The sequence below is a fragment of the Penicillium canescens genome, assembly GCF_028828765.1.
Source record: "Penicillium canescens strain IBT 15451 chromosome Unknown utg000003l_segment0_segment0, whole genome shotgun sequence".
Taxonomy (NCBI): Eukaryota; Fungi; Ascomycota; class Eurotiomycetes; order Eurotiales; family Aspergillaceae; genus Penicillium; species Penicillium canescens.
Window position 1 is genome coordinate 3,867,446 of NW_026703965.1, and position 17,840 is coordinate 3,885,285.

The 17,840-nt window shown below is 50.9% G+C and overlaps 8 protein-coding genes across 8 annotated transcripts; 2 read left to right on the forward strand and 6 right to left on the reverse strand.

Annotated features, from left to right (window-relative positions):
• Positions 1–406: 406 nt before the first annotated feature.
• Positions 407–2,398, forward strand: N7446_004913 (fungal specific transcription factor domain-containing protein; the record flags this gene model as incomplete). Its single annotated transcript, XM_058513661.1, has 5 exons — positions 407–829; positions 891–1,276; positions 1,335–1,455; positions 1,741–1,850; positions 1,918–2,398. 5 exons carry the CDS (start codon positions 407–409, stop codon positions 2,396–2,398), a joined length of 1,521 nt encoding a protein of 506 aa, XP_058374990.1.
• Positions 2,399–2,691: 293 nt separating this feature from the next.
• On the reverse strand, positions 2,692–4,470 carry N7446_004914 (CocE/NonD family hydrolase; the record flags this gene model as incomplete). Its single annotated transcript, XM_058513662.1, has 1 exon — positions 2,692–4,470. One exon carries the CDS (start codon positions 4,468–4,470, stop codon positions 2,692–2,694), a length of 1,779 nt encoding a protein of 592 aa, XP_058374991.1.
• Positions 4,471–5,106: 636 nt separating this feature from the next.
• Positions 5,107–6,120, forward strand: N7446_004915 (uncharacterized protein; the record flags this gene model as incomplete). Its single annotated transcript, XM_058513663.1, has 1 exon — positions 5,107–6,120. One exon carries the CDS (start codon positions 5,107–5,109, stop codon positions 6,118–6,120), a length of 1,014 nt encoding a protein of 337 aa, XP_058374992.1.
• Positions 6,121–6,845: 725 nt separating this feature from the next.
• Positions 6,846–7,721, reverse strand: N7446_004916 (uncharacterized protein; the record flags this gene model as incomplete). The annotated part of the gene is made up of 1 exon (XM_058513664.1): positions 6,846–7,721. The coding sequence occupies one exon, from the start codon at positions 7,719–7,721 to the stop codon at positions 6,846–6,848; it is 876 nt and encodes a 291-aa protein (XP_058374993.1).
• Positions 7,722–8,127: 406 nt separating this feature from the next.
• On the reverse strand, positions 8,128–9,138 carry N7446_004917 (uncharacterized protein; the record flags this gene model as incomplete). The annotated part of the gene is made up of 1 exon (XM_058513665.1): positions 8,128–9,138. One exon carries the CDS (start codon positions 9,136–9,138, stop codon positions 8,128–8,130), a length of 1,011 nt encoding a protein of 336 aa, XP_058374994.1.
• Positions 9,139–10,368: 1,230 nt separating this feature from the next.
• N7446_004918 (putative C6 transcription factor) lies at positions 10,369–12,736 on the reverse strand (the record flags this gene model as incomplete). The annotated part of the gene is made up of 4 exons (XM_058513666.1): positions 10,369–11,602; positions 11,669–12,051; positions 12,107–12,601; positions 12,650–12,736. The coding sequence occupies 4 exons, from the start codon at positions 12,734–12,736 to the stop codon at positions 10,369–10,371; spliced, it is 2,199 nt and encodes a 732-aa protein (XP_058374995.1).
• Positions 12,737–13,609: 873 nt separating this feature from the next.
• Positions 13,610–15,175, reverse strand: N7446_004919 (uncharacterized protein; the record flags this gene model as incomplete). Its single annotated transcript, XM_058513667.1, has 1 exon — positions 13,610–15,175. One exon carries the CDS (start codon positions 15,173–15,175, stop codon positions 13,610–13,612), a length of 1,566 nt encoding a protein of 521 aa, XP_058374996.1.
• A 653-nt stretch (positions 15,176–15,828) lies between these two features.
• On the reverse strand, positions 15,829–16,875 carry N7446_004920 (sterol desaturase family protein; the record flags this gene model as incomplete). The annotated part of the gene is made up of 1 exon (XM_058513668.1): positions 15,829–16,875. One exon carries the CDS (start codon positions 16,873–16,875, stop codon positions 15,829–15,831), a length of 1,047 nt encoding a protein of 348 aa, XP_058374997.1.
• Positions 16,876–17,840: the final 965 nt, after the last annotated feature.

Genomic DNA, 17,840 nt, shown 5'->3' on the forward strand with positions numbered 1-17,840 from the left:
AGAACAAGCGGCGCCGCGTTTGGTTTCGTGAAGGTGCCTGAACACGAGCAAGTCGCCGATAAAGACAGCTAACTACACTGCAGCACGAACATCTATGGCAGAGATACGCGCCAGTCAGCGTGCCCCTTTGCGCTGTACAGAATGCGCCCGGCGCCGTGTCAGGTGTGATAAGAAAACCCCATGTGGCAGATGCATCGCCAACCGATGCGCCCACCGCTGCAGCCGCGAAGTTGTTCGGGTGAGAGGGAAACCGACAGTGTGAGCACCCCACACAACATCATTCGCTGCTAACTCCGCCGACTAATCCCGGGCGTCTAGTGCAACGCCGATTGAGGATGAGAATGCCTCGTTGGCCCGGCAGAACTCGAGGCTGCAGGAGCGGGTGGCGGAGCTCGAGCTCGCCCTGATGATGAGCTTGCGGGGTCGAGCTGGGGCTCGCCGACCGCTACCGACTAGTGATGCTTCTGTCAGCCAAGACAGGCGGACGCTGACTGACGGCCATCAAGTCACTCCCTTTGAGGAGGTCGGAGCCATCCTAGACGAGTGGAACTTTGGTCTGTTTAAACATGAGGAGTTGGGAGGATTGGGAAATCGGTCTTCGGAAAAGGACTTGCACTTCCTTGTTGACACGCTGAGGTCCGTCCCTGAGAAGACGACAAGCACCCGAATAGTCGAGTTCTCCTTGCAAATGTTGGGATGGATTCACTGTGCGCTCCGTGCAGACCGGTTCCTCGTCGAGCATGAAGCTTTCCAAAATGCGCTACTAGACGGCACGCTTGAGGTTCTTCAGGACCACAAGTGGATGGCTATCTACTTTAGTGTTCTGGCAGTTCGTCCAGCCGATAAGTGATACAATGCGCGAGCCTCTTACTGACATATTTTTTCTGTAGGTGGGCCTTTTCTTCATGGGCGAGGAGGACACGTTGTCGCTGAATCTGCCCTCGGTCGAGCAGAGCCCGTATCCGTTCTCAGTATGTCATCATTGGTATCATGCGGCCCTCCAGCAGCTGGAATATTCGGACGCCATGGGCAAACCGCAGCTGCATGTGGTGCAGGTTGCTGCCATTCTGACGCTCTGTCATCCTCACTTTGGGCAAAGATACCGGGACATCAACTTATCGAGTCTTGCTCAGAATACTGCCCGTGCATTGCAGATGCATCGCCTCGGTTCTGAATCCTCATACCCTGAAAGCTTGAAGTGTATCCCAGCCTGGTCGGAAGTGACGGACAGGGAGCTTGGGCGTCGGCTGTGGTGGACTCTGGTCATATGCGATTGGTAAGGCTGCTCTCACGAGGCACCAGAGAGCGGCACACGTTAACAGACATGTCTCCAGGCTAGCTGGTCCCCGAGTTCCACCTTCTATTCTGGGTGATTCCTTTGACTGCGTCCTATCGAAAGGGCGCTTTGACTACAACGTCATTCTCGAAGGATCTCCCTTATCCGACGGCGTGGAGGTATTCTCTCCTCTCCTTCACCACATAGAGCTTGCAAAGCTTTCGCAGGCGGTCCATGAATTTATTCAAACTCCAAAGGGGACCCCCGCAACGCTATGTGAATTTTTGAACAGACTAGATGAGTTAGAAAATGACTTCGTGTCTAAGGCCGATCGTCTGTTGGCGAGCTTCAGTGAAGGTGTCAACCAAGGCCGGCATATTCCGGCGTGGCTTTTAGGGCAGCGGTCTCATTATCTGTGCACGATAAATTTCCTTCGATTGATATTTTGACGGGTTTTGTTGCAGCAAAGCTTTTCCAAGCTGTCAGCTTGGTCCGAGATACGTAATCACGGGATGCAAGCGGCCCTGGCGATTGTTCATATGGACAATGTACCGTCTACATACCAGCTGCTGTGGTAGGCAAATTCGTCCTCCTCAACTCTAGATACTGGTAGCCTTTGTATTAATAACGTTCTTTTCCAGGGTTTTTGGATCTTCCACGATCGCCGCTGGGGTATTTCTTTGCCTGGATCTTCTTACCTCCCCTGAAGACAAAACAGAAGCCCAGGTGCAGGATCAGAGAGACTCTGTGAAGGTTTGCATCCTTACTCTTCAGAAATACGGTTACAAGACCACCATTTGCCGAGAGGGTACCCAAACACTTCGGCGACTCTTGGACTTGGAGCTGGCTCAACAAGGTAGGCCTGTCGACCAAGGCGGCTTGACACAGATAATCAAGAGCATGGCTCGTCTACCTGAGCAAGAGTCGCGAGAGCATACGGTAGATGGACATGGTCAGTGGTCGTGGCCAGCTCTAATGGTGGACCAAGCTGGTAGCCTCGTCGGCGACGATATGAATCCCCTTCCAACAATTGCATCGTCTTCTGTTCCGGGAATGGTCGGTGGAGTTGATCAGCCAGATGCGTACTGGCTAATGGACAACATCATTTTTTCGGGATATTAGAGTCCCGAGTATAGCCACGCCAGTAATGTAGACAACTGAGCTCGTGGGTTGGCAGCCTTGTGATGTGCTGCGGTGAATCTTTTCCTGCACACGATCAGGCCTCACATGCCGCTCTCTTTCTCCATACATCTGCTTCCACACGCCTTGGCTTCGCTTTTCCCTTCTATGAAGTCATCGTTGGACTGGCCTAGACTGTAGGACAGAAACGGAGTATTCTTGTTAAAAAAAAAAATCTTTAATTGCTAGAATGAATATTAACCTAGTCATGGTAAACAGAGCAGCTCGACTTTAATTCAGACCACGGGAAGGATGATGCGACTGGGGTACTGCCCACCAAAATGAACAATATGGTTCCCTACATTTTCCTCTCCTGGAATTGGCTTGGGCTGCTCGAGGGCTGCATAATCCTTGAAGAGGGGGTATTGCCCTTGTATTTCGACACTAATACCTTCTCCCGCCTCGTATTCAATACCCATAGCCCACAAACCAATCTCAAGCTCGACGACCTCGCCTTTGCTGAGTTTCTCCTCTCGGTCATGAGTGTGGAATGGGTATTGGGGATGTATGCTCATGCTCGGGTCGATATGGCGACGGGACGCCCTGAGGATGCCAAGTGGGCCGAAATAGAACAAGAGGTTGTGATGATCTTTGCGGTCTAGCTCGTCAAATGACTTGATCGGCGCATGGCTCCAGGGGATATTCAAATTGAGCAAGGGCTTTCCGTTGCGGTCCAGTTTCCGAATGAGAACGTAGATGTTCATATCATCCGAGTCATTGGTAGACAGGTAAAGGACAGCCTTGGGCATGCCAGCCAGCCTCGTTTTTTCAGAGAAAGTGTGTGTAAACGAGACTTTCTCGAAGCCGTTGTTCCTGACCTCCGAGAAATAGGATACAGTGTTTCTTTCCTTAGGCGCCTCCAAGGAAAGTTTCTGGTCAGTGCTTAGGAAGAACTCGGTATACTGTGTCCACGGGATCGGGTAGTCTTCCTCCACAATAGGGTAAATCGGGTCATTATCCCCGAATCTGAGCAGGGCCAGACGAACCCGAGGAACCTTTTCAAATCCATTGTCCTTGCCGTTGAGGAACTTGTCGAAGAAATCCGCAAGCTCATCTCGAGACTCCTTGACGGTCCACAAGTCGAACCACTCCTGATAGGGGTCCCATCTGAGCCACTTGTCCGTCGTGTCCACGTCTAACCAACCGCGGATTGAGCCCATCGTGTGAACGAATGTAGAGTAAGATGCCACAATGTAGGTTGGTATATTGACATTCTTGATATCGGCACGCTTGTCCTTCCAGTAGTTGTTTTGGAGAGGACTGCGCCGGTACATTTCGGCGAAATGTTCAAGTCCACCATTCCCCTTGATGACATGTGCAGTGATGGTATCGAACAGAGCACTATCCCAGACACCTCCCCGAGCGAATTGTTCTCGGTATAGATCTCCGGCAGCTTCCCAGGGAGCAATCGCCTTCAGAGAAGGGGGCCTCAAGGCGGCAATGAACCACTGAACAATGCCAAGGTGGGAATTACCAGCAAGACCAACGTTGCCAGAACACCAGGGCAGCTTTGCAATCCCTTCAATCACATCGTATCCGTCTTCTCCTTCCTGAGTCCCCATGATCACAACTGACCCCTCAGAGTCGCCAACTCCGCGGGCATCGACATTGACAACTGCGAAGCCTCGAGAGACGTATTCAGCCGGGTCAGGACCTTCAAAGCGCTCCAAACCACTCGTCGTATCCGGAGGAATTCCAATACCCCAGGGAAGCGTTTTCATCACATGAATGCCGTTGAGTTTCTTGCCAAAGGGACTCCACGCTACGATTGCAGACACCTTCTCGTCAGGGCCGGAAGGTACGGGCCGGTAGACGTCGCAATAGAGGGTGCAACCGTCACGAACTTTGATGCCGACGTCGTGGTCAACAATGATGTCGCACGGCAAAGGGCGGGCGTTGTGGCCGTTCCAACCCTTGTGAAGGACCTCGGAATGGGGGTTGAAACCCTGGTAGCCGTTTTCGCCTATAGTAGGCTTGCTGATAGGCATCGTGCCCAGTTGCACCGGAGGAGGCATGGCCTACTAGCGGCTTGTGGAAATGGAAATCAAGAGAAAGAGAAAGAGCGAAAAGGAACTGACTGGGTATGGAAGAGAGACCTTACGGAATCGACTGCTCAAGCACGTTCCAGTGACGAGTTCTTAAGCCTTTGACCAAGCCATCACGGAAGTTTACCGCTGCCGAAGACGGTTGCATCTCGACTGCCAATCGCCGCTAGACTCCGGTATGCTACTGCGGTAGCTTGAGTGGCTCTGATCCGGATCATCGAGTTGGGGGAACGTAATGTGGGCTGGTGGGCATAGTCTCGCGCGTCCTCGCGCGAGCTTCGGGTCACAGCCAGCTCCCCAGAAAAGCGGCAATTCGGGAGGCCCGTTTAGCGACTTCCGACGCTGTTTCTCCACAGTAGACCTTGATACATGTGAGCGTCTAGGCTCGCGCGAACTGGCGCGAGCATCGCTGCACTCCGCCTCATCAATCAACAGCGGATAGCATTTAAAGTCGGTCAAGCCACGCTGAACAAAAAATTGTTTGATACTCACATCAGTCTTGTTTTTCTGTTCAGAAACCATCCCACTACCTGCACTCAAACCGAAAGAACATCAAGGAGAATACATTCTACTACTGCCTTCAGAACTCTGGCTTTCGCCACAAACATGTTGACTGCTCAGGCAACCACAACAGCTCCGGCGGAAAAGGCTACTCCCTCCTTGGTTCTCAACGCCCAGAACAAGTACGGCGACTGGCGCGACGACTTCTTCAAGAATGGCTACTACATCTTCAAGGGTGCTGTCTCCAAGGAGAAAGCCACTGAGTACTATTACAAGAAGTCCCTTGACTGGTTGCAGTCGTTTGACAATGGTTTTGACCTCAACGACAAGGAAACATGGACAAAGGAGCATCTGCCGCAGAGCTTCAAGAACATGTACATAAACTACTGTGCCGCCCATGAGAAGTTCATGTGGGATGCCCGAACTGAGCCTAATGTCATCAAGCCTTTCGCGGAGTTGTGGGGTACTGACGAACTGATCGTCTCTTTCGATGCCTTCAATGTTACCCTTCCTAGTCGCAAGGACGATGATTTCCGCCCTTGGCCTCACTGTGATCAAGCCCCTGCGCGTAAAGGTCTCTCTTGTGTCCAAGGTCTGATAAACCTGGCCCCAGCTGGTCCCAAGGACGGCGGTCTGTTGCTTACAATTGGCTCCTCGGCCCTCTTCGAGGAGTACTTCGATACTAATGGCACTCGTCCTCGCCTTAGCGACGAAGCCAAGCATCATGATCTCTACCGCTTCCAGCCAGATGAGATTGAGTGGTTCAAGTCCAAGGGATGCAAGGAGATCAAAGTAGAGGCAGAGCCTGGTGACCTGGTCCTTTGGGACTCCCGCACCATCCACCACGTTGCCAGGATTGAGTCTGAGCAGATCCGCAGCGTCCTTTACGTCTGCATGACGCCGAGGGACTTGGCCTCGCCGGAAGATTTGGCCTTGAAGAAAGATATCTTCGAGAAGTACGAGGCAACCACCCACTGGCCTCACTGCAATATCTGGCGTCAGGGCAAGGCTCAGAAAGATGGGAAACGGGATCCACTGGAGCGGGATGAGCCTCTTGAGAAGCCGGTCGTGACGGACCAGATCCTTCGCCTTGCTGGTATCAAGCCTTACAATGAGTAAGGAACTGCGAACTTGATGTGGATGGGATTTTGTAAATCACTGCTCAAACCATGCTTCAGACTAAGAATAAGAGCCTCCCGTTCTGATGTATTTTCTAAGCTTGACCTACCCTCCGAGTAGATTTATTACCCTCTTTGAGCTTTCCGAAAGTGAATGGAGCATATTAGTATGAACATCACTTCTCAGATCACTTCAATGTCAGTGATCAGTCAAGCGTGTGACTCCAACTCATCTTCCCTCACTCTTTCTCCATCCTCATATCACCCTCCAGAGGTATATCTGTCCGCTGACTTCCGTTTCAGTCACTCCTTCAATCACCCTACAGCCTTCTTGCAGCTGTCGTACCGTTGGTTACGACGGAGTCTCTCAAGATGCGCTGGGCTTCTTAGCCTAAAGAATTCCCACTTTCCTGATTGTTGATCTGCTCCTTCCCCTTTTGACCAAGCATTTGTTGCACGTTTTCTATTAATTCTCCCTTCCCTTCCCCCCGGGTTTGTTTTCCTTTCTTCTCTTCCTTTTCTCTCGTCCTCTTCCTTCTCTCTCATCTCAACCCCCCTCACTCCTGATCCTCCGCAACCACCACATCCTGACACGTGCCAACCGGCACAACTCTTTCCTGCTTCCCAACTCTCGCTTTGATATCCCAACCTTCCTCACTTCATAACATGCACAGCAGCAATCAAAAAGCAACCCCCCCCAATCAAACTTCCAACCTCCGTCTGGTATCATTCCTCCATGAATTCCTGTTCTTTCCAGATCCCGGTGGCAAGCTCCTCGAGCATGTCTGTATCAAATGTGATATCGCCCTCCCTGGCATCCTCTGCCGGCCGAAGGAACAACTTCTCAAACTCGATCACTAACGGACCGCCCTCGACTCTGATCTGCTTGTTGTTGCCCATGGAGATATCAACTCGTCCAGTTCGATGTTGGCGGTCGTTCCGGAGCTCCCATTTCTCCAGTGTGATTTGCGGCCCTTTGCGGTTGATGGCGAGCGTCAGGACGACTTTGACGGCCCCATGTGATTGGTTCAGCCAGAATCTCACATCTGAGCTCAGTTTTGACTGCGTCTCAGACAGCGCTACCTCGAGAACGACGGTGGGCATGTTTTTTGGGTGACCGCGAGGTGGGCGATACGGTGCCCACGAGCCATCGGGTTCCTTTCTGCCGCTTATGCCATAGACTGTGGTGGTTCCTAAGAGTCGTATAGCACGGTGAAGCCCCATTGGCCTAAGGATAGTAAGAAGCAACGTCTCGAAAAGGTGCGAAGCAACTTCGTGCGGGGAAAGGCGCATCTTGGTCAGAAGTAAGCGAAGTGAGCTATCGTATGAAGGGCAGTTTGGAGTCCAATCGTCAATTCGGTGAGTTTCGTTCGTTAAGTTTAGGAAGTCGCGAGTGAAGGTCTCCTCGTCCAGATCAGTAAATAGCACCCACTCGCTCCATTTCTCGATTGGATCGCTTGACTGTGCTCGTCTTTGGAATTCTTGTTTCATGATGTTGTTAAATTGTCGTTTCCCTTGGTATGGGAACCTCTTAATTGAAGGTTCAAGATCGCCCAGAAAACTCGTGCCATGGTCATTTGTAATCGAATCGGTCGAAGGCATTTTGATTTTGGCAGGAGCAGGTAGGTCCGAACAAGTTGATAAGTTTTTCAGTTTGAATGTGGGAGTATATCGATAGGGAAAAAGTGTGTGGGATTGCTTCATAGTGATGCGATGACCAAGTAACGCGTCCACACACGTCATGTGCCAACTGGGAACCACTACCTAGGTACCAGGTGCCTCTCGCAGTCTCATTTCGAGACATACAGAAGAAGTTCGTAATTGCTAGATCGACATCCTTCCGTCAATATGGACACCGCGTTCCCTAGTTCGGCAAGGAGGAACAGTATCACACCGAAGGAAAATGAAGCATAGCCATATCAAAAAAGCGCAGAGCAAGGAAGGATATCAAGATAGAAGGATATGAAGAGCAGCAACACTACAAGGACTGAAGAGGGTAGCGTTCGCATCACATTGATGGTCGACAAATTTGTCGTAACATGTGCGACGTGAGAATGACGTTAGATCTGCCATCGGGGAGCGGCTTTCTCATAAGCTGGGAGTAATCCAGTGTAATGGGTGCAGGATCGTGATCTCTGGCGAAGTACGTGGAGTGAGTGCATTCCAGCCGCGGCATGACAACTTGGGGCAAGGGGGAAGCAGCAGCAGATCGTAAGGTACGTCCGGTATGGGGTGTCGAGACCTCCTGCCAAAGTTGAATGTGAACAGAAAACGTTGGGATTCGTCGAAGTTCGAAGAGCAAGATCAATTTCGTTCTGCGGCCCGAGTTCCTGTACCACCAGTCGGCCGTCGCGCGAAAGCTCCGCGAGGACTGAGTGTAACCGGCTTCCATCACCATAGAGGGCCAAGCTTCTTCAAGCTGAATGCCATCCGTCTCTGCGTCATATTCACTCGGTGGGAGCATTCCATAATCAGCTCCTGGGACTATGCCATAGTCGGGTTCCTTCCCACAGAATCTCCCGGTCTTTCGTGTTGCGCCGGTTGGCATCCATATGCTGGGATCCATCGGGATGCCTGCTGCTTGCATTGCCAGAACAAACCATGATGAAAGGTTGGAAACAAGCCTTTCATGACGTGACCCAGGCATGATGCGGAAAAGTATTCTCTGACCAGACACAGTTGCTCGCGCTCCTGCAATTTTTCTCTCGAAAAGCTTGGCTTGGAGGTCCTCCTGGGCATCGGTGATGAGAAGGTACTGGGTAGATTCCTCTTCGTCCTCTTTAAATCGTTCTTGAATCTGATAGATTTTCTCCAGGATTTGGTTATGGGAACACCCGGCGAGACGTTCGACGGAGTCGGGAATGTGGAAATCGTCAGTCTCTGGGAAAAAGCTCTTATCGGGGGGAAGAGGCTGGATGATGGATGAGGAGGAATCAGGGGCAGCGAGAGCCACACGGTTGTGTTCTGGTGTTGACATCGCGCCTTCCTGCTCGTCCAATGCTTGTTCGAAGTTTGTCATGGTGACAGGAACGATGGTGAGAAATTTGATGGTAGGAAAGATTCGTGGGTGCGTAAGAGAAAGTTGAACGAGGCAAGAGAATCCTTTGAGGAGATACATGCAATGAATGATGATGTATGACGATATCACATGGGATTCACCGTGGGTGGCAGAAAAAGGACCTTAGAAGAATGCAAGAAGATTGATGACTCATTAGTCTAGCTTAGATGAGGAGAATATGTCAAGACCAGGACCAGCGGCACGACAGCCTCAAAAAAGCTTGGATGGTGAGATGGTGAGAATAGCGAAAGGGGCTCTAGCAGAGGCAAAAGGCACAAAGATAAACCGCCTGTAGGTAAGTAAACATGCGTGGTGTGGGCGACCTAGAGGGGAAGATAATGACAACAACGACAACAATGACAGCAACGACAACAATGACAGCAACGACAACAATGACAACAATGACAACAATGAGAACATTGAGAACAATGGCAACAATGAAAGCAGTAGAGCAACTTAGGAGGGCAGCTGAGGTTAAATCAGAAGGCAGAACAACAGCCTTGGAAAACAATGGGCTAGACTGCGCCTCTGAAGGGACATGTAGGTCCTAGAGAGAAGGGCTACATGATGGCCGGCAATGAAGCTGCCGATGGCAATGCGAAATGCTGTCGGAATCACGTGATGCGCTCCCAGTAGTTACCTAGCTCTCTCTTCCCTTTCCTCTCCCCTGTCCCCCGTCAGTCCTCGGTCCCTTATCATTACATTCATTGCTTCATGCGTCTCTCTCCCCGGGATCCCTAGAGGCTATGAGGCCCCTGCTCCCTTGAGCCGCGTGTCCACCGCCGCCAAGCACCGCCGCCCCCCATTGTGAGCCGCCGCTAAGCCTTGCAGCCGCCGTGACGTATGCTAAGCCTCTTCTACCGCTGCCTTCATATAATTTATATGATTAACCCGAGGCACTCGAAAATGGGCGAAAAAGAGGTGAAAAAAGAGAGGCTAAAGTAGGGCAAAAAAATAAGAAAAACGGTACATTCTTGTGGAGACTTCCTAGTATTCTATCAATAGCACTATAGGCAACACTCAATACTCCATTTTCTACCCATTTATTGAGGCGTATCAGATGCAAATGCTCAATTTTCTACCAACCGCCGGCAGAATTCGTTTTGGCCTGATGGCAGTAATAGACTGTCGTACTACAGGCCCCCATTTCCCACGACGTCGAAAGAGTTAGCAGCCACAAAGGCATCAGCGCTATAAGGGGTCGCCACAGGGTTCCAACGTGGGTTCAATTCCTAGAGACGACGGGGATTCATGCGTCAAGCGCGTCCCCGAAAGGCTACTGCTTTGGCTTGGATGCAATGCATTGGCAAACTCCGCAGGCCCGTAAACGTCTCCGGTCATAGGCGAGAACTCCTCCTTTCCTACATCTTCCGGTAGCTGGAAGTCCAAGAAGTCCCACATACTAGGACTCAGGCCATTGGAGAGAATGGGCATTACATCTAGATCCGGGAAGCCGTCCGTGACAGGCATGGAGAGTGTCGAACTGGTGTCCCCGGGAGTCGATATTCTTGGAACGGGTGAATCAGTGGAAGTGGTTGGACCATTCAAGGTCTTCAGAATCGCCACCACCTGGCGGTAGAGGGGACGCTTCTGGTTCGATCCCGCATGGCGGTTGGCACTGTCATCTGAATTCTCTTCCAAATTCATCAGTGCCTCGAGGGCCACAACACTGCGCGACACCGTGCTTTCGAGCGGATCTTGGGGCGTAGCGTCCCCGGAGGACCTGTCAAGTGACGCTTTGGCACGCAACAATTCAATGGCTTCCCGAATGTGGTCCCGCGTCATTAGCCGACTGAGTTGGGCGCTTGACCGCTCAGCCTTGGTTGACGGGGAATAAAACAGCAGCCCTAAGGCCAACACAACGGTAGCGTTGAAGAGTTGCGTTTCGTTGGTGGACAATGAGCCACAAACCGTGCAGCGGGCTTGGATCTGGGCTTGCGTGTTGATAATATTATGAGCCAGCTGCTGGCAGGATGCCCGTCCTATGGGAGAGGAAAGAGTAGCGCGATGGAGGCGAAGGAGTAGACTCCACAGCTGTTGATGTAACATGAACCGCTGGACTGGGATGGCGGCCATGGAACCCATGGCTGTGAGTCCGACTGAGCTTCCCAATCTAAAGTAAGACGGCAAACTCGCCACATATTTTTCGTACTTTTGATTTAGGTGCTGACGCCGCTGGGCAACTTCGTTTGCGGTGTCCCCGAGATCAATTAATTCCCGCACAATGATGGACAGTTCCAAAGCGTGTACAGTATAGGAGAGCATGGTAAACTCAGACCGAGGGCGCTCGGGAATCTTGCCATGTGCCCTGAGCAGGTCGTCGTCATTGAGGTGCAATGGCATCCGGGTATTAAATTGTGAGGGGCGGATAGTATAGTAGCCAAGGGCTTGTCCGCGCGACCAGTCTCTCATAACAAGAGTCCACCTAGTGGTCCGGAACGATTAGCGCTTCTCCCCAAGTGAAAAGAAAAAAGGTATTCAGGGTGCCTACCAAATGCGAATCGCAATCTCGGTGCGAATTTGAGGTGGCTCAGCGGTCACAGAGCCATAATGTAATGAAGGCGTGGCATCCAAAGTCGCATTGCCTAAGCGATGCAATCCCAGTTTGCGCGCACCCGCAATGGCCGTTACCAATACGGCATCAAGCCCTAGCGAGGTCTCTTTTGTATCCAACAGGAGCATTATGGCCGCCTGCAAACTGGAGATAGAGCCACAAAAGAGGGAAATACCCCCCTGGAGACAACGTACGCCAAGGGACCGCCACGTCGCTGCAGGCTCATCGGAGGCGCGCAGCTGCTCTACGCGAAAGGTCAACGGGGTGAGCTGGACACCCAGAAGGGACGGGGTTGGATGGAAGGCGAGTCCGAGCACAAGCTGCGTAGAAAGTGTCAGCCGACGCTAGACCAAGCGGGTTTAAGGAGAGCGGCACCGCGAGAAGCAAACCAGCAAGAGAGTCCATGGATAGCGTACTGGCGATGGCTTCGTCGGGGGAAGCCATACTCAAGCAGTGGTTCAATTGGTCGGCTTGCTTCATGAAGCTCGGGGTGTGCACCACATTTCCCAGTGGTCCCTGGCAACGTGTAACAAAGACCTCGTAGAGGAGTTGGATGATATCCCATTCCGGCAGGGCGTGGACCACATCTCGGATCAAGGCAAGTTTTTGGTCGTGCCTCTGCGGATCCGGGGTCAACCAGTATCGATTGGGGATGTCAGGGGCCACGCCCGCTGATTCGGTGGGGAGAGGAATGACATCCACGAAATGCTCCAAGATCTGCGCTGTTTCTTCGACCCCCGGTTCTTTCTCTTCTTCCGGCGTCACCTGACTACGGTTCTGTTCTGTATGCTTGGTTTTGGTCCTCTTGGCTCTCGGTTGACGTTCATCTTTGGTACATAGGTGGGCGCAGTCGCGCTTCACGCATTCCAACTAGGAACAATGAGTTTGGCGTTCTCATGGGATTCTAGGCACACTCACACAAGGTTCCTTGCGGTCGCATTTTAATTTGGAGGCGCGACACCGCGAACAAGAGAGGGTGAGCTTCTTGGGGACAGGAATATCCATGTTGAGTGGGATGTAGGGGGACAGGAGCGTGTACAAAGCCCATTCGGCTCGGCCAACGTCAAGTGGGGGGAACCACGGAATCGGTCCATCTCCCGTCGAAGCGGTGTTGATCTGATTTACATTCACATTTACATTCACATTTGCTATCAAATAAATATCCTCACATCTCTCTAGATCACTGAGTGCCTAGGCAATGAAGGTGTCAGATCACATGAGACGGGTACGCCTTCCCCCATAAATTGGCCGTCTTTGTTCCTCTTGATCAACCTGCTGGTGGCTACAAACTAGATGAATCGCTCTCGTATTTAGAGTCCGATGCATGGCGACCTAGTCTCATGGACACCCTGGCTTGGAACCCGTCCGAGGAGAGATCCGTGGAATCCGCGTGCTGCTTCCCTTCGTCTCGCAGACTACCCAAATCATGGCCAGCGGACACCATTTCGGAAGGGGCGACATCCGGACAATACCGGATGCCAGTCCTTCAAGATGGTGATATATTAGATCCATCGCGACAAGATGAACTCAAAGCAGGCTACAGAACCTTGTTGCTCATCTGATCAATATCCATTCAAAACACGACATGTCTTACGCCGGAAGCCTACTATCAGGTATCGAGACTAAGGTCTCACAGTTTTCCTCTATCATTGCAGATACCGTTACCAGTCTACCACTGTCCCCAAACTAGGTACATTGCCTAACATCTACTCGAGTGAGCATAGTCCAGTTATTCTAAGGTACCGATATATCATATCTGAAAACAATCCACTAAGACCTTTTATTTCTGCCAACGTATCTATTATTTATGTTACGTTGGTTAATACCGGACAAGAAGGTTGGAGAAACAAAACCACAATCAGTATATCACAACTCAGTTCAAAGATCTGCTGTCTCCGAAATGGCCTTGAGGCTGGACTCGTCCCTTTCCTTAGACTCAAATCTGTGGTCGCGAACAAAGAAAATCACAATGAAGAATCCCACAGCCGCAAATCCAATTCCTAACCAGAACGCCCCGCGGTAGCCGCGAATGGGGTTTTGTCCTCCCTCGTTAACATGAGACTCAACAGTGGCGGCAATACCGAGACCAATGGAGATAGAGTATTGCACAACCGTTGAGATAAAGGATCCGGCAACACCTTGCTCCTCAGGTAGGACGGCGTTGGAAATGAGAATTCCTGACGAGGCAAAGGATAAGTCGGGCCCGCCAACAACAAGCAGACAAGCAGGGAAGATGAAGGCCCAGTAGACGTTCGAGTAGTTCACAAAGCTCATGATCAGGTTGCCGATGAAGAAAGAGAACATGGACACGCCGAAGATATACTGAGCAGGCGTCTTGGCGATGAAGAGACCAACAGCCGTCGTAGCAAACAGTCCACCAATGACCAGAGGAACCATTTGAGCCACTGCGGCAAGCGGCTGGGTCTTATGGATAGTGAGGATGTAGACGGTAGTGTAGTAGAGGAAGACTCCAAAAGACATCCAGCCAAATGCCATGGCAGTGACTACGGGCGCGAAACCAGGGCGGCCCCAGAGGGAATTGGGTAGGACGGGGGCTGAGACGCGGGACTGGGAGAAGACGAATCCGCCGAGCAGGAAGATGCTGACAATGAGCAGGGCGTAGGTGTAGGGCTCTTGCCAGCCGACAACCGAAGCCTGGTTCCAGGCAAAAGAGAACAGAATCAGGGCTGACACGCCGAGCAAGCTACCGATATAGTCAAACTGGCGGAGGCTCAGACCCGGAATCGGAGAGCCGATTCGGTGAGGAACAATGACGAAGGTCGCTAAACTGAGAACGAGGCAGCCGATGGCCCAAAACCAGAATCCCCACCGCCAGGTGACTTTCTGACTGAAGGCTGCTCCGATCAAACCACCGAAGATATAGCCCGAGGGAGCGCAGAAGCCCAGGAAGGCAAAGGCGATGTTCTTCTTCACAGACAGAGGTGGGAACGCACGCGCCAGCAGCGCGAAGGAGTTGGGTACCAGTGCGCCATTTCCGATTCCCATCATGCCGCGGGCGATGTCGAATAGAACGACGTTATGGGCGAAGCCGCAGACCAAAGACCAAATTGCCATCCAGATCCAGCCAAAGAGGAAGACGTATTTGTGGCCGAGGTGATCACCCAGGCGACCGGTGACTAGGACGAAGACACCACCGCAGAGGGAATAGGAGGCTAGAAACCATGACATCTGTCCATTGCTGCTTGTGCCGAGAGATGCACCGATCTGTTCCATTGAGTAGGCGGCATTGCCTATACCGCCAACGGAGAAAAGTTGCGACAGGCCAATGATGAGGATAAAGACAGCCTCTTGGAAAGCCGAGGAGAAAGCGGTCGGCTCAGTTTCCGGTTCTGCCTTCTCGGCGGCTCCTGGACTTGAGATGGCTGCTTCTTTTTGAGGTTTGCTCATTAAGGTCGGAGTGGTGGATCCGTCGGTAGATGACATGATGTGCTAGGGAATATCGATGGGAGGTAGAGGAGGTGATAAAAGAGGAATTGAATCATTTTATAAACCATGATCAAGTACATTTTTATTTTGCTTTTCCCTTTTTTTTTTTTTTTTTTTTTGCCCTGCTGGAGCCATGGGGATATGGAGTTGCAAATTGGAGGTGAAAGTCCGCGGAGTTTCAGAATAGTCCGATGTCACCACCCGTGGACCACTTAGGCTTCCGTCCCACTCTAATGAACCATGCAGGATCAACATGAAGCTGAGTCAAGTTGAAAATGACGGAATTAAATCACATTTTGGTAATTATCCCTTTGAAGTACAGAATGTTCCAGTCTATCGGAGTATTCGCGATTTTGACCAAACGCTGAAAACCAATAGTTCGATGAACCAAGATGAGCTTTGAACCAGCGACTCAGTGATTCTCTCTGCTATGTATAGAGACAGTCGTCCTCTGTCTTTAATCGCCTAAACTACCTAGTCTCCTTTCCCCATTATAAGCTAATACGAAATATTAATATACTAGGCAATATATCACGCTTAATCTTTCAGGACACAAGCTTTACATGTTGAGGGAAGTCTCACAAATTTCGGGAATTTCTGCCACTTTAACTTCCCGACCTATTTCCGGAAGTGCTGTAGCAATGTAGCAATTAAAACAAGGGAAGTTCCGCCGTTTTAACATAATCGATATTGTCCCGATGCCCCTCGATACGTGGGATAGAGGTATTGAACAACCGATCCCACACGCGAGTCTGCTTGCCGTAATTATGGCTATTCTTCCAGCCCTTGCGATGATGAAGATCATGGTCCTCAATCACAAGCTCCATATCACACAACCGTAGCAGCCACGTCCATGGATTCGCCGCCGTAGCAATCATACGCAACCCACTGTGGCCAAGGATCTCCGTGAACACGACGTACTGCTGGCATATCCACCACTCATAGAAGCCCATTGGGAATCCCATTAGCTTCAATGTGCCGTATGCCAGGAGCGGTGTACCGATAATATCAATGAACTCCTGCACTGTATCCGCATACGCGGTCAATAGGGGATTCGGGTGCTTAGTTAGGTGGTGGGTGCGGTGGAATTGCCAGAGATGTTCCGTTTCGTGGGCGGAGCGGTGCATGATATAGTACCAGAAGTCGATAGCGAGCGGGTACATGCCAGTTTCGAAAATCAGCCATCCCCATCGGATTGACGATGGGCCTTCGTTGGCGCGGTAGGCGAGGAAGACGGTGAGCATGGGTCGGAGAACGATCACGGAGAGGACGGTTTGTACTGTTTTGCCGACCCCTACGTCGGGTACACCGTCGCGAGCGTGCTTGTCTCCGTCGAAGAATCCGAGGTTGTGACCCATGCGTCGGAGGACGTGGGTTTCTTTCACAGCGATGGATTCCAGGGCTAGACTGTAGTAGATGAATGCTAGCCAGGCCGAAGGATGACCGAAGACGGTGATGTACAGTTGGTGAAGAATAAGTGGGAGACTAGCGTGGAGGATGATCCAACAATGGAACTGCATCTCTGGCGCATATGGCACTTTTTCCGTTTTTTGATGAACGGGAACTTCTTGATCAAGTTCGACATGATGCACGTTTAGGTATTCGAGAAGCCAGTGACCAAATTTCCACTGTGAGCGATCCCAGGATCGCCAGGTGGACTTCATCGAGTCTTTTGGGTTACGCATTGGGGCGGCCATTCTGAGTAGCAATATGAAAGGGGCAGAAAGATGTCCGGGACATCTTCGCTCGCCCCTGCCACTGGACCTTATAATCATATTCCACCTTGAGAACACATGGAGGTGGGTCATCTAGCCAACAACGAAATAGTTGGGAACCGAGGTGTGGGTTTGCGGATCACTTCCGTATACTGCTTTACTCGCTAATGATCTTTCAACACATGAGGATAATATTAGCAAATGAGGAGCCGCATAAGATCCGATTGATGCAATGAATCATATTTGTAAATGTCATTGGCTGGCATCCAATAACCTTGATTCATATGGAAAGCCAGATAGAGGTGAATTAGCTTCTTCTTTACTATTTCAGCGTTGATCGGCGCTGGGGAGCATCTGATACCGAGGCATGGATTATGTCATATTTTCACACGTTTTATAAAAACTTTAGGCATCTCTAGTAATGGTAGCGATCTTCAATGTGGGGTACACTTTGTTCGCTCATTTCTAGGAATTGCACTTCACTGTTGAAGCTATCATTTTACTTTCTTTTCCTCTCCCATAGAAGTTTAATCCTTGCAAGGTTATCAACAAATTCAATTTGACAGGTTGAAAACTATGTGCAGTACTTACTTAGGTTGTTGGTAACCGGAAGGATCAAAACGTCTTCAAGACAAGTGTCAGGCAGAATATTGGTGACATTTTCACCTGGTTGCTGCTATTCAAGGTGGTGCCCCAAAGGTTATGTGCGAAACATGCGATCATACCTTCGATCCTCCAGTGGACGACCATTGTGGGAACTTCCTATAAATAAACACTATTAATGGTATTAACTGTCGGAAGATAACGCCAAAATCAAAGGATATTCGAAGGCCTATTAGACTCGGGTAGTATAAGAGTATTCACCCAATAATTGTTTCAGCAGCAAATGGAGACCTTAACCTGTCACCAGTCTCCCCCAAAATTGGACCCAATTTTCCAAATGAAAA